Genomic DNA, 16585 nt, shown 5'->3' with positions numbered 1-16585 from the left:
AAATATTGCACTTACTCCTGTGAAATATCTGCATTCATTGAAGAAAAGGTGATTTGGGCATCATTTGCTGTTTTAAACTTTGACTTCCTCTGTTCCTCTTTTAATCTTACCTTCTGCAGGAGTTCAGCACCTAGGTGTACCTTTAGGGAGATTCCTGAGTACTCAGTGCTTTTCTTAAGTTGACCCAAGCTGAATTTTATGGACCTAAAATGTTAAGGTTTTAGTATTTTGCAGTGTAATTGAGTTGGTATGATTCTATCTGCTTTATCAAAAATACTAATCTTCAGTATTCTGTTAGTCTTGTCTAGATCTAACCTTAGCTGCTTAGTGCTTTTGTTTTTAAGAAATTGGAAAAGTAAGATAACTACAGCAGTTAGTTTATCAAAACAAGAACTAGAACTCATGAAACAGAACTGTTTATTGAGGCAAAGTGTGAGTTATTTATTAAGGCGTTGTAGTCACTATTGTCAAAGTGAACCGATGGGTCTAAAATGAAAAATCAGCATTAGCTGTTCTCCATTTTTAAGATCACTGTGGGCTGTATTATGGTCCTACTGTAGTATGGTCACTGTTAGACAGGAACTATAATCAAAAAGAGAAATAATCCAGGACAGAACTTGGTGTTTTTTGCTGATAAAGCTTGAGCATTGCATGGGATTAGAAACTAAAGTTGGGTTTTCATTAGCTGGAATAATTTAGCAAGAACTTTTTTCATGTTGTGGGCAGTGTAAGGGAGACTCATATTCCATTAATTTTCATATTGTCTTCGAACAAGAGCATAATGGGAGATTGGGGATCCTTCACAAATGTAATGTGTTTAGCATCTAATTAAAGAATAACTTTATTAAAAATATGCCATCTGTTGTATTTTGTCACTCTAACTTCCCTCTTAGCAAATGGAAAAGCTATACTGATACTTCATTCCTACCAGGCTTTTTTCCTAAATGGCTTTTATTTCACATAGAAATTTTTTTAAAAAAATTGTATGTAAAAAAATATTGTATGTAAAAAAAAAAAAAAAATAATAATAATAATAAAAAAAAGTATTCTTGAAATCAAATCAAAGTCTATGATCCACATAAAGAGAAAGAGCATATAGAAGCCAGAATCCTGTCATGTTTGTTTTTCTGTAGGCTTTTTTTTACATATTACTGTTACTTTTCGTTTAATCTTATTTCTGTAGTTTAAATGTTGATGAGTAGGAACACAGCTGAACTGCATAGAATAAATGCTCTTTTTGTTAAGCATTTTTGTCTTTTATGCTTATTTAGCTAAGGATCATGCTTCACAAATTGAAGATGTGTTAAGGCTTTTACAGAGCACTGGAATTAGGGAGTTTTGTGACCAGTTGCTACTAACGTGTAGCTAACTGGCTTCCAGTTTTGATCCTATTGGTATTTGATACTCAGTTATCTGGTAGCATAAGTTTGAGTGTTGAAACCCTGAAGGAAAAACAAAAAAAGGAAGTGTCTTGGAGGGAGTGCAATAGATAGATGGGTATAGGTTGGTACAGGACTGCAACAGTACCACTTTCATAGGGGTTGGTTGGGTTGCACTGAACCTTGCTGCTGTGCCAACTTCGTAGTGCTGCGTTCTACTCATAAAACGTGGCAAAGGCCGGAGGTCCTACGAGGGCTGTGTGTGCCTTTCCCTTCTTCAACAGCGAGTTGGACTCTAAAACAGCTATTAAACGGGTGACAAAGAGGTTACTCCATGTTTAAGAGAGTCTGAAGTGGGTGCACTCCTGTAATCCTATCCATTAGAAGAACGAAAAGGGAGTATTGCTGTACCCTTCTTTCTTTCCTCACATCTACACGATTATCAGAAAAATAAGAAAATAGATGTTCATCTTGACATGAAAAATGGTACAGAAAGAAGGAATATTGCCATAGACTAAGAATCTTGCCTATATTTCTTTTCCCTCATACTGAACCAGTTTCTCAGAAGTAATCATTGAAAGTTTTGTTTTGGAATTCTTTTTATTTTTATAGGTATATCCAATTTTTCTGAGGAAATTTCTTACTAGACTTGTGTTTAAAATATTTGAAGAAGAATGTTATTCCTTTCAAAATATAATTGTGCAAAACACTGATCAAGACAAGCTGTCCATTTTTCACTTGAATAGTAACTAATAAGACCAAGGCAAAAGAAAAAGTAAAGCAAAGCAGAAAACCTTAAAGATTTAAATTTAAACACTTCAGTCTACATCATATAAGTGTAAATAGTTGTTTAAAAATTAATTCCTATCATATATTGCATGCTATGTATATTTCCACCACAGGCCACATAATATAACTGATTTATATTAGTAGTGAAATATGACATAGTAGCAATGCTGTTCTTTATCAGTCCTGTATTTTTATTTGCAAATTTTAAGTCAGCTTCTGTTCTCCTTTATATATGCTGTATTTGTGCTTAATATTAATAAAATGAGGGCTTTGTTTTTTGTGTGTTTAGCACGGAAGTAATAATAACGACAACTTTGTAATAGTTACAACTTTATAACAGTATGACTGAGTTATTTGTTCTGAGTTAACAGTACTGTCAATACCTGGATTTATCTTGCTCTCCTTAAAAAAAACTGTAACATTTTTTGCTTACAGTGTGCAATTACAAGGGTTAATTATGTCAAACAAGTTCAAGTGATGTAAAAGAACCAGTTAATAATACAGGCTATGGTATTTGGAGTTGATTCCTAAACTACAGCCTGTACAAACTAGCTTGATGTAGCTGCTAAATAGTTTGGGGCAAACAAACCTCAGCATATCACTTATAATACAGATGCTAATACATCTGTTCAGTGCAAGAAGAAAAGAGTTGTTTCTGAAGTAAGATTAGACAATGGAGCCAATTTCATTTTTTATGCATGTGAATGTAGAGTGCTTGAGGTTATTAGTTGAAACTGAGTAACCTTTCCAGGCTTTCATCTCTTTCTTTTCAAATTTGAATATGAAAAGCATATTCAAGTCAAAGACCATCACTTTAATGACATTTGGCAGTCATTTGATTTATTAGATTTTAGAAAAAAAATTTCCTTTAAATATTTCATCATTCTATGCTAATCCTAGTAATATTGCCAGCTGAAGCCATGTACCTGGATTAGTGGAGACAGAATGGTGTGGAATTTTCTCTGTCATCCTAGTAAAATTTCCATGAATCTACTGAATAATAAAACAACCTTATTGAAATATTCAGATTTGGGTTTTTAGTTAAAGTGTCTTAGGATACATAATAAAAGGAAATGTCTTTTGAAAGGAGGGGGTAAAATTACTTCATCAAATATTGAAAGGGCTTGACAGCAATGAAAATTGTTCTATATGATGGATATTTTTACAATAGAATACACCTGCTTTTCAGTTTGATTAATAATATAATTTGCTTGGAAAAACACAGGCTATCTCCATAATAAATTAGTGCATTGATTTGTAGTTCTGACACTGAATCTAGAATGCAGATCTTTTGAATAAAATTTTTTTGCTTCAAATGACCTACGTTTACCATAAGGTCTCATTGAAATATTTACTAGGGGAAATATTTCTAATAAAGTTGTGAACATGAAAAGAAAAAAATAAGAAAATATAAATGTATTTTTTGAAATGTTTCTGTACTGCAAGGAGCTTTGTTTATTGTTTGAAGACTCTCATCTTTGAATGCTCATCTATGTACTTCAACTTTGAAATTGTAGTGGCTTTTTTTTTTTTTATTTTTAAATCACAGTTACCTAGGGAAATAGCTGTGACTCTACCTGTCAGATCTGACATTTCTACTTAAAGACAATAACGCTTATTAAAATATACTTGTAAGCAAATAATACAGACGTTGCTAGGTGATATGAAACAATTTCTATAAGCAATAGAAAAAATGTCATTTTTGCTAAAGGTGCTGATGGAGACCAATTGGAATAGTTCATTATCATATTGTTAATTTTACCATTTAATGGTATTTGATTTTACTAGACAAGTTCAGTGTGTGAAATTGAGTTCCATGTATGTACAGTGTTACTTAATATGCCCAAGTACTTTGTGATTTGACTTTGTCATTTTATTGAACTAACGGTAGTACAGTCTGCAATAGGCATGGAAGTCTAAAAGTTCCCTTCACTGGCAAATACCTGTTACCTCGTATTACTGAGCCTATTTCAGGTGGCTGTGGGAAGAAGCTACAGATGACTTTGTTTATCGTTATAAATAATGGCAACTGAAATCTGTAGTTCAGATATAATTAATGTATGAAGATAGCCCCACCTTATCCTTCTCCAGCAGAGTATGACTATTAAAAAAAAAAAAAAAGTGTTTTCAACACCACTTATAAATCAGTATCTGTTCCAGCAATACTCTCAACTTCAAACCCTAGGGCTTTAGAATTTCATTGTGTCCATGTCAAAATCAATCAGTAAATGTTCATACAAAGCACCCAATGTTTTACACGTGTATGTTTGTGTTTTAGTTAGCACTTCAAGAAAAGAAAAATAATTTGTATTTGTGTTTTGTCTTTAAACAGGCAACTGAAAAAATGCGGATTGAAATTATATCGTTTTGTCTTTTTGAGTCACGAATTGTAGAAGATGAAACAATACAACAACTGTTTGTAGAATGCAGATTTTACAATTTCACTGCACACGAGACCCCAATGTCACTTCCGAAACCACCAAGTGGACACAGGGTTCACTATAACTATAGCAGTGGTAAGTGTAATGAATTTCTAATCAGATTTATTTTCTTCTTTAAATTTTCTTCTAAATGAAAGCCTATCAGTAAAGTCTAAGTCCTTTATATGGTAGTTGGATTTATTTGTGTTCCAGTTGTATTTGTTTGGTTCCCAAATATTTTCAGAACTGTTACAAATTTTCTCAAGAAATGCTAGGGTTGCAACTAGCTAATAAAAAATAAACTGTTGAATTATGCTTCTGTAAGAAATAACGATAGTACAGCATACGTAAGCATACTGTTAGTCTAGAATTTTGAAAAATAGATTTCATATAACTCAAATTAGGTATTTTTGAATAAAAAAAACGAACTGATGTCTTTATTGGTATCTGATGACACAGCAGATGAGCATTCCCTATAGCTATACACAACTAAAACAGTTCAAAAGAGAAAGAGGACTTGACCATTGCTTGGTATTATCCAGTAGTCCCCTAGTATGAACTTTTTGAAGTGGTTTATTCAGCAGTGTTTAATGCTAATACCTTGTTGTATTCTTCAAATTACTTAATCTTGCATCCTTCATGCTATTTTCTGAAAAGCACCTGAAATACGTAATGTTGTAATGATTGAGAAACAGCTTCTATTAATTATTTTTCCAGCAATTCCATGGTATTTCAATTTACTTATTCATTAACATTTTGTTTGATTTTTTGCTATTAAATTCTACTACATTTAAGAGTCGGTCCGGGTGCTTCGCGTTGTCTTGAGCATTAATTAAGTAATGTATTTTTAACTTAGAATATCTTGGAGAAGATGAATCATTTCGCTATTTGGAAACACCGCTAATAGACACATTCGTATTAAGGATTCTTTTGAAAATAGTTTTTTCTTAAATGGCTTTGTAAATCGTATGAGCAGTCAGATCTTTAAAACCATAATTCTGATTTTTAGAAGGAGACTGCAAAGATTTTTTTCTATTCATTTATATCCTTCTAATATTCACAAACTATTGAATTACCCCCAAGTTGAAGATTGTAACCCCTGTAGATGTTGCATCGAGAATTTTCTTCGCTATTGTGCAAATGCCCATATGAGGGAAAATATAGGATGGGTTAAAATGCTTTAATTTCTGTAACTTTGAGGAAGACACTAATCTTTGTATGGCTTTAGGAAAAACAAACACCAAAAAGTAGAGAACACTACAAACTGCATTTCATTTGCTGAGGCTTACTTCCATTTAAACAAATGGGAGTCCTGTCATCATATGAGAAATATGAGTAAGGCATCAGATAAATAAGGACTTTTAGTTTAACAGTGTTCGTCTTGCTAGCTGCTGTAAACAGTTATCCAAATATGCTAGACAGGAAGCAATTATTGAAATGAAATTTATAAAACCACATTGAAATAACATGATAAGCCAACAAAAGCATTCTAGCACTCGATTTCTCTTCCTTTTAGAGTTGTCATTGTTTGGCATGTAAGAAACATTCAGACAGTATTAAAAAGAAGTTATTACCCAGTCTTGGGACTCGTGTGTTTTGGATATGATCTAAGCATAATATTAGATTTTTTAATTATCAGCTCCACAAAGTACAACTAGCAAAACATAATAAAGTTAGAACAGATAAGTTAAAGGTGGGAAAGAAGAACCAGTGATGAATAAATAATGAAATTACAGCCCCTTCAGACAATTATGAAATTTAAAGATATTTCAAGCTGTGATATTGGAAGACACTATCATGCTTTGCGGAGTCTGTAATTCCTAATGAATTCTGAACTGGTAGTGCTACATTGTATTATTTCTGCTTGTCAAAATTTGGCTTCATAACTGCTTTTTCATTTACTACTCTATTTGCAATTGTAGAACTGCTTAAATTTTAAAATTTTCTGACAAATAAATATCAGAAAGTGGTTTTGGTCTTAGTTTCTCCAGGATTATATTCCACAGTATTGTAGTAATATGGTTGTTATTTGTGGAGTTCTGTTTACATGTTAGTCTGCCAATTTCTGCTTAAAATTAGTTTTGCACGTGGTGGGGGTAGGGAGGGGAGGTGAGTCTACTGTTTGATATTGTCAGTTGGAAAGCCAGCAAGATAACAGAAATGAAATTTGTGTGTGTTTACTGTAGCTTTACGGCATCTTTTATTTGTTTAGTTCTCTCTTACATCTAGTTAGAACTCAACATGTTGAATATTTGAAATTAATTGAATATTTTCTTTAATAAAAATGAGATTTGCATCAGGAGAAAGAAACGTGCTTTGCACTTAGAAGGAAAGTTAGTGTTCTAGGTTTTGCATAGAAAAAATACGTGCATCCGTAAGTATTTCAAAATCATTAATTATAAATATTTTTATTTTTTATGTGAGCAGCTCAAGTATTTTGCTTTCGTTGGTTCATATGTAACAGTTTGTACAAGAAGGTTTATCAAAAATCGAATCACTAATCAAAATGCTTTCTCAGTTAACATGTGATTATATGGACAACCTTGAAGTACGAGTATAAAAAGACCAAAGGAGTGTTAAAATTTCGTAACAGGAATGTAGACGTGCTTCCCAGTGATGATTCCTTTTTTCCATTCGCGCTCAACACAATATGAGGCATTCTTTTATCGTTGTGATAAACTCTTTGCTTCATCACGTGCACATTTAGCTCTGTTAGAAATTGCATTACGGAAGTAGTATTCTGTAACACAACCAACTATGTTGTTATTTAGAATTGCAGTGATTTTTGGTAAGATTCAGGGATGCTGTAGTTTTTCAGATTGTGGTGCTTCTTTAGGATGAACTTAGAAATGATCATTTTAGATGCAAACTGTCACAAGTTAATGTTGAATGACTTTTGCAATTAACTGGATAGAAACAGAAGATGTTCTGTGCATTGGAGCAATCTTGTAATGCTAAGTTCAAGCAGTATTATGGGGTGGTATGAAAGCAAGTTATTCATCACCACGTAAAAATGTAAGTTCCTTTTTGCTATGGTTAATCACTTTTTTCCCCAGATGTGGAAAAAGTTCTTGTGTTGAATATTTTACTTGCTAGCCTGAGTTCCACTGAGTTCAAACTCTTTAGATTTGTGAACAGACTTCATTTCAAAATTATTTTAGATACAGGATTAGCAAACTTAGGAAATTCCAATTTGAATTCTTCTGGGGAAAGGAAGAATCTGTTGATGTGGCTGCTCCTTTGAAGTTCCTTGGCTGTCCATCTGTCTCCCTGCTGCCTCCCATCGTTTCCTGTGATGGCCCCAAGTGTACTTGGCCATGAGAGTCACTAGCACATGTGGAAAGGCATGCACTTACCCAAAAGAATAGCAGATGGCAGTAACAGCTTCTTTTAGCCTGTCCAAGAAATTCACCATGTTGTGGGTAGAAATTTAGGAATCCAAGCACCAATGCTTTGCTCCCTGCTGGTAGGGGAAAAGGTGCTGAACTGTAGATTTCTTTCATTGTATGATTCAAGTGCTGGCTGTTTTCTCTAAGTAACTACTTTCTAGTAATGATTACCTAAGAGTTAAGAAGCAGCTTTGGAGAAAACTGGAAAACTGGTGGCTCTACAAGATGTGCTTCCTAGAAGAACTCTTTGATAGAGGTATAACCCTCAATAAATTCCTTTGCAAGGAATTAATATGAACCTTCTTATCTCTATTTTGTATATCTATATTCCATTGCTCTGCACCTTGGTAAAATTATTAACTTTTGTTAAACAAATAAATTTACTTGGATAACATATGAGAGCATGAAATAATTTAAACCTTTATAAAAATATTTAGGGAAATAAACCTTAATTTGATGTGGAGAAGGAAAAAGAGGTGGGTTGGTTTTGTTTTTTTTTTTCTTGTTTTGCTTTTAAAGCAAAAAATGTAGTTTAAGAGTTACTAGAGGAAAATGAGGCTCTTGAATAGTAAAGATTATGGAATTTAAAAAGAGACAAATTTCTAACTCCTGCTGCCTACAAAAACAAAAAAAAAAAAAACCAAGTTCCTAGGAGCTGTGTTTATGACTCAGAGCTGCATTCATGCTACTTGTGTCCTCAAACATTTTTGCAACTGCTTTACTAGTTCTTTTAATACTGATTTTTCAGTTTTCTCATACGGGCTTTTAATAATCTTCTGGAGTAGTTTAACCTCTTGTAATACTTGTTGGTTGATAGCATGTGCAAGAAATGAGCAACTTTCTTAATACAAGATGCCCAAAAAACCTCCTAAAAATTTCCTAGAGCTCTGTTTTTTATTATTTTACTGTTTTTCCAAAGCAAGTCTAGTTTTTGCTGTAGGTCATATTAATGGTAATAATAAAAAAAAAAAAAATAAAGAAAAAAGGAAAGAAGAAATGCTGGTTCATAAAGGAAAGCATTGGATGGCTTTCAGAGCGTTCACACATACTCCTCAGGCTGTGGATTTTCTTCAGTCCATTGGTCTAGTTGTTCCTCTTATTGAAATATTGTGGCAGGAAAGGAGGATTAAATTACTGAGGCTGTCAAAAAGGACAAGCATTCTGCCATAAGTTATCATTATCACTAGGTTCCTCAGTGGAAGAAAATACAGTAAATCCCTTCAAATACAAAGCAGTAAAGACCACTGGCTTTTAAAATCATGACTGCTATTGCCATTAACAGAAAATGACAGCTATGTGGCATGCTTAGATGCTGCTTGTATCTTTTTTGACAGTATGCACATAAACCTGCCAGTCACATGCCATTAGATCACATGACCTTTCAAATCTGATTCTGGCATTATTGCTTTTCCTTAGGAAAGACAAGGGAATTAGATGTTTGTTTTTCTTTGTTCTTTTCTTCATGATCTTTCTTGTAGAAGATGAAAAATAGTCTTAAATAATTATATTAATTCCAATTTGCTTTGCAGTGATACATGTGGATAAGGCAAATAATCGCGCAAGAAGAGAGTATCTCAAGTCTATACTTCAAAAGCCAGATCTAAAAACTGACAGGTACATATTAGCACAGAAAAACTCCATAAAAGGTCTTTATAAAGAGCGCTTAAGGTTTGCCTTTTGGCTTGTCTTGTTCCTTGACTATACTGACATATCTAATGAACTAGAGAATTCTGTTTCAGCTGGGAGCGTTACCTACATCTTGCAGTGGTGATGGATACGCGTTTCTTCCCTGGAGTAGGTTTGTGTGGCGTGGGACATCACTGTCTCTTTTATTGTTGTGTTACGTGTTTAGTTCTATGTTTTGAGATTTTTGTTAACAATCTTGATTTGCAAGAGCGTGAGTCTATCATCAGCATTTCATCAGCACTGAATTTTAAAACTGTGTATAGCAGAGTAGTACAGCTTTTGCTTTCTGAATTTAAAGAATTAAGAGTTTGAAAGCTTTACAAAAGCACGAAACTCCATGAAAAGATCCTTTGTGGGAATGGAAAATATCACAAAAAGAATTCTGAAGTTTGGAAATGCAAAAGACATAAGCAAGCAGAAGGCTGGTTTTATCATATAGAATAGGAAAGTGGATAATGTGCTCTATTAAGAATTTAATGAAACAGAGGACTGAATGTTCTTTTTTTTTTTCCCCTTGGAAATAATTCAGTGAAGAAAACTAATTAGTCTTTTAGGCTACAATTTCACCTATAAATACTGCAGTGTCTTTTATTTACCAAATCTAATGTAGATTGATTGAGTTGAAAAGTTCAGACTGTTTTTGTTTATGAATTAAGGTACAACAACAGCAGAAAACTCTTTTTCCAGAAAAGAAGCATTCATCTTTTATTGTCACTATCATAGTAATGTTACATACATAGGTTGTTTTATTTGTTCTCACTGTGTGAAGTTTTGGTTCTATGCTGACCAGATAGCAAGGCAAGAAGTCCATCACTGGACTAGTTCCCTACTTCAGCCTAGCAAGAGTACCACCAAGCAACAAAATTTATGAAAGGATTGTTATACACCCAATCTTTTCAGTTCTGTGCATTTTTAAACCTGGCCAAATTATATCTTCAACACGTTTTCTATCACAGGCCTTACAAAACTAATATCAGAGTTTTTTCAGCTGATGCAGGAACTGAACTTTACATTTGAGCTTTAAAGTTCAGGAAACCAAGTTATCAAGGATGTAAATATCATTGAAAGCTGCCCCAGTGCGCTTTAGCCTGACACTTTATTGATGTTTGTACTGTGCCATCTTACAAGAGCAGTGATAGTATATTAAGTGTATTGAACTGTGTAGTATGTTTTCAGGTGAACTCACTGTCACAAATGTTGCTAGAAATGATGCTTGTAATGATTAATTCCATATTAGAACATAAATAGATATATTACATGTGATCATGCAATCTCATGTCTCACACCACTTGTTATAAAATCAAAAAATGCATGGATTAGAACTTAGTAAGGCTATGTCTGTATTATCTGGCAGTGGGAGAGAATCTCTAGAGCAGTGTGTCTGTTCCTAATGGTCTGATATTCACTATACATATTTTGGGATGATTTTGATAATTCATAATACTCCTAGCTGATCCTATTGACTGAATGTCTTTTTGCAGCAGAATGCTGGCAGGGCTACTTCTGGAGCATGTCTGGTTTTGACCATTACAAGAAGAATCCAGTTAACAAGTTCCAAGACTACTTTGCAAACAAAAGAACTGTAACTGGGACAGCTGAAAAGTCTTACTTCGTAACAAGCAATACATACATCCAAGCCCAGACACTTTCATTAAGTGTGGCCTGACTGAACTGAAGTAGTGGAACTTCTCTTACAAGCTTTGCTATCAAAGATTTTAGCCAATGCAACATAAATGACATTTAATCTAAACTAAGTATTATTGCCATTCGGTTGTTTTTAGTTCTTCACATCAGACAGCTTGAATGGTGTTGGACAGTGGTGTGAAAAATGAAAAGAAACAAAAATACCCCTTAGTACTTTTAAATGTTGTGTAAATTAATTTTCTGAAATACCTGAAAGTACGTAGGTATAAACTTGGTTTTGGGAAGAAGTGTAAAGAAACGAAGTGACTTCTACTACTACTGCTAAATAATGGTGAAGAGGGAGGGATAATGTGACAGGAAGGGTCTCTCAAACTATTGTTTTTGTTGAAAACATTGCACATCATTAATAGAGAGATCTGGTTTATGCTTAACTGGTAATGTAGAGCCTTTTTGCCTTCTTCATATGTTTTTGAGTTGATTTTAAGCCCTTTTGAAGGTAAAAATCCTTTTTTCTTTCTTTCTTTTTTTGCTTAGCCTACTGTTTACAGTGGTCAGTGATCCCCCAGAAGACAAACAGGATCTTGAATGTGAAGATATCGGTTTTGCTTATGTCAGCTTGAGAGAGATATTTCAGAAAGGAAGGGATGTCATCGAGCAAGATATTTTTGGTGAGTTTTAGAGGCTATTTTACTGTTACCTTACTGAAACCAGCAGTTACTTGAATTTCTTCTTTGCATAAGAAATTCAAGCAGTATTGTCTAAGTAGTTGTTTGACGTTGTCTGAATAAGAAATTTCTTAATATCAACTAGAGATCTCCCGATTAGTTTACAAAATTTTCAAAGCTGTGTCATTTTGTTATTACTTAGAATGCAAATTGAAGGAAAAAAGAAAAGGAAGTGAAAAATAGCATACTCAGCTCAGAATAATCAGTTGATAAAACCTAAGAACTTTAAGGACATGCCTGCTTACTATGACTCTCTATTTTGTACAGTATGCTTCATCCAAAAAGGCTGTAAATATATATAACTTTGTTATTAAAGCTTGTGTTAACAAATACTGCATTGCTAATTTCTGTATTGTGCTTAAAGTAATTCTGTAATCTACAGATTTACCTTAAGTTTGCATTCTCTGTATAAAAAGTGTCTCTGGTCAAAATGAAATACCAGTGGCTTTGGTTTAGGTCTAACAGTTTAAAGTAAGATTTCTTCTGTAACAGACTGACTGAACTTTCACTGTGACTTATTAAAGCAAGATGAGGTGAGTAGGTGTGGAACCTTCTGTTTCCTGTGTCTTATGATAACAGATTTATGAAGCAGAGAAGGTTAATTGGTCTTTTTATAGCGAGGTGTCTGGTTTGGCCCTTTCTGATCTCCAGGGTAGCAGGAACAGGACTATCTGTTGTTTTTGTCATTACCTGCTCCACTCCGTTCTCATTCTCCATTATGTAAAGCTAAGTAAAGAATAAGCTGGGAGTGTATCTGTTAACAGTTAATCTCCTATAAAGGTAAGTGAGCAGCATGATTACCAGAAGTAGTGTGCCTGTGCTTGCAAATCACTCTTAACAACAAGAATTGTTAGTCCTGATCAAAAGCTGCACTAATTCTTCTACACTCGTATGTCTGATTACCATACCTTGAATGATGGGCTGATTAGTGAGGGAAAGAAATAGTTTCTTATCCATTCCTATTATCATGCATGATTTGCATCTGTGCCATTACTAAAATACCAAAAGTATTTATCAAAGTTCAAGGAGCACAATAAGAATTCTATGAAGAATTAAATTGTCATATCCTGGAAAAATAATACACAGATTTGATGCAGTTCTTTCTGTGACTGAACCTCTTAATTCTTTTTCCACCAGTCATTTTTCTCCAAGTAGTTATACAGGCATTGTATCTCTTCCAAAAAGGTGTTTCATAGTCTCTCATTGGAAACTTGCCTTTGTTGTGGATTTTATGGTCATTTTGTCACCATTCCTGTTTGATAAGATTTAATAGTGACATAAAAGTTATTTTGTTGTGTTGAAAAACATCTTTCACAAAACTCTTAAAACTCTCAATTATCATCTGAGATAATTATTAGGATAAGAAGAACACTAGTATTAGTTGTCTTAGGTAATCATTATTATGTAATGCCAGCTATTTCACTGTTGAGAGGAACATTTCCTACAGTCATAAGGTATTCAAACTATTTTGTTTAACTTTATGTATATCATATCTGTGAAAGCAATAGTACTGTATATAAATGCAATTATTCTTGCTCTTATCTCCCCATCCCTGCAGATACTAATTTGTTTCGTAGTAAAACACTACTGGAGCTTATAAAGTTTATCTAATGGACTGGATTTTCTAAAAAATAAAAAAAATATATTGGCTTCTTTTTCACCATAAAAAGTTTGGATTATTCCAAGAGGGAGATTTCTAGTGTCTCTTGATAGTTAAAACACACCCTTGACAGTTAGTATCTTTTTCATATGGATTTACGGTAATGCTGTTGCCAGTGGCAATGTGACACTGCCATTCTAATCCTTCTTTCAAAAGTTAGATGCTCTAAACTTCTTTTATACTTTTTGAGGACTGGATGAAAATGAGCATATACAACGGCATATGATAGTATGTCTTGGGGATAACGTGACAATATTAAAGCTGAGGGAAATTAATTAATATTTTCTATTTTCAATCAGTTACCCTACTATTCTTATAAGTAAAAAGAATGATTTCCACTGAAATTTCCTCTTCAGATTGGCATTTTGTCCAAAGATACATAAAATTTGTTTGCATCTCTAAGAATAGCATCCAGTCTATCCTCTAATAGCTGTGTCAGCAAGGTAAATGATAGAATGTTTATCCTTTGTTTTTCTTTCCCTGAACTTAACTCTGGCTGTCCCAGCAGCCTGGGCATTGTAGCACACAGTATCACTGCATGTTCCCCAAGTATTTATCCCAATCTTTTTAGTAAATACATAACCTTGCTGTTTCTTTGCTGTACACATAGCTTTGAGGAGATGTGCTGTCAAGATTATTTGGTTTAAGTCCAATTCCTCCTAGAGTCATGTTAGACAGCCTCATTACTTTTTATGCAGGAATGGGAAGTAACCTCATTCTTGACTGTTAGCATGTTTTTAATCAAAGCAGCAGAGAATGTGGCCCTCAGGGCTTATGTAGATACTGTAGAAGAGTGCAATTGTAAATCACATTAGCTAATTTCTGTAAAATAAAAATTTTAAATACTGTTTTAAAATACACATGCACAAAAATGAAGGTATATTGGATAAACACCATCTTTGTCTACTCTTTGCTATTTTACAGCACACAGAAGCCTACACTGCACCAGATGGAAAGTAGCAGTTTACTCTTTAAGTACTGATAGCTCCCCAAACTGATTTGTCCTGGTCATCTAGGCACTGTATAATGTATATACTTGCTGTACAAAATACATCCATCTGCATGTTTTTTACATTTCAGTGGTATTTACATAGGTGGGTATGTCTCTAATAGCTTGCATTCTGATACCTGAATATCTGTATTTGTGAATTATGGAAAATAAACAATTTGCATAAGCAGTTTTCATACAGGAAGTTCTCTTTACTTGAAAATTAATTCCAATGCAATGCTTTTGTTTGAAGAACTTTCTAGTTCTTAGGGTGCACAGGTTCCAGTAGGCTGAGTACTAGGTACTACTTCTAATGAGAAAGTTGGCTGAGAGCTTTCTTTATAAATCCTATAGGGCTGAGTGCCAGAACTGGAAGCTATTTTTTGTTCTTTCAGCATATGCTAGGTGCCATTTAATCTATCCAAATCCTAAGCAAAATTATCGGAACAAAACCAAAGCCTTAAATTAATTTACTAATGCTGTTTTCTGATGTTTCCTTTCTAGTTTTTGATTCGCAAGATGATAGTGCAATAATTGGTAAGCTTAAAGTAACAGTGGAAGCCCTCCATGCACTGCGTTCAGTCTACGAGGAATGCAAAGATGACTAGGAGGCATGAAAGGGAAGTTTGCCTACAGAAGTTTCTTCTGCAAATACATACTTGACAGTGTTCAAAGATGAGATCTTCACAATTCTTAAAATATATTTAATGTATAATTTATACAAAAAGGACTCTTAATTTATAATAATAAAGTTTTGTAAACTTTTCGGTCTGTTTGTTTTTATATTTCCCCCCTAAGGCTGAGTATCTCCCCACAGTGGACAGCGCCTTGTGAATAATTAATACCTACATGATTGAATGATGTGCTTTATTTGCATTTTCAACATTTTTTCCTGCATAAAACAGTAATAAAAATGCAAGTCAAATTTTTAATTTTTAATAAAAAAAAAACCATAAGCCTTAGAAAACTGATTAAAAATACTTTTATGTTATCCCTAATCACCCCGCTAAATGGAATGCCTGTGATTAGCCTCATTAAGAATTTTATACTGTGAAGATTTTATTAAAAGCAATATATGAAAATTACTTGGATTAATGTGTTAATCTGCCTCTTTAAAATGCTAATATCCATTTTATGCACATTAAATCTCAGTATGTGTTTTCTTTGATGCATACAGTTCCTATCAATTAAATATAAAAAATGAAGCTAGTTGGAAGACTTATTAAATTACAGCAACCTTTTTTTCACTAACTTTTGCCCTTCCGCTAACATTATAATCAGCTGTTTATGATTATCATGATTTGAAGTAGGGGGAGGGCAGGCACAATAATTTTTCTATACAGTAAAAGATTTACTTTCAGCCAACATCTGTCAAAGCACAAAAAGAAGCCATAAAGTATCAGATTTTGCTTCACCTAGTTTGAGCTGTAGGGACAAGCAACTGTGATTTCATTTGTTTTCTATCACTTTCAGAACTTCTATCAGACATGGAATGAATTGTTGTATCTGAATAACCAGTGTCTATCTTGGAAAGTTAATTTTCTAGCTTTTAACCAATCTCATTGAAGGATTTAATTGATATTTTTAATGGAGCTGTGAACCAGTGCTGCAAAAGGATTGTCTCTTGAGAACGAGGATATAATACATTTCATTTTTTAATTTACTTTTTTATTTGTCATTTTCTTCAAAGGATTTTATGTGCTGTGGATTTCCACTGTTTGCAAACAGGCTATGTTTCTTCATAAGCATATGTAAAGTATTCAGGGAGATAAGTAATTTATTAAAATCTACCTAATTTGCCGTGATATATTAAATCTCTGCTTCAGTGATCACAGACCATTTCATTTAGAGAATTAGGCATTCCCTCTTTGTGTGATTAAAGCTCTGGAAAATGAGTTCTTTGCT

At 33.5% G+C, this 16585-nt stretch overlaps 1 protein-coding gene across 1 annotated transcript in view; it reads left to right on the top strand.

Annotated features, from left to right (window-relative positions):
- RPGRIP1L (RPGRIP1 like) overlaps positions 1-15297 on the top strand; it is a 57018-nt gene extending 41721 nt beyond the window's left edge. The window contains 4 exon segments of the mRNA XM_042877218.1: positions 4501-4684; positions 9507-9591; positions 11842-11975; positions 15185-15297. Coding sequence (XP_042733152.1) covers positions 4501-4684; positions 9507-9591; positions 11842-11975; positions 15185-15297 — 516 coding nt within the window.
- The last annotated feature ends 1288 nt before the right edge of the window (positions 15298-16585 follow it).

This window comes from Lagopus leucura, unplaced genomic scaffold, assembly GCF_019238085.1.
Source record: "Lagopus leucura isolate 7727_CA_CO unplaced genomic scaffold, USGS_WTPT01 Super-Scaffold_100017, whole genome shotgun sequence".
Classification (NCBI taxonomy): Eukaryota; Metazoa; Chordata; class Aves; order Galliformes; family Phasianidae; genus Lagopus; species Lagopus leucura.
Note: the sequence above shows the minus strand (reverse complement) of the source record. Positions and strands in the feature narration are given on the sequence as shown.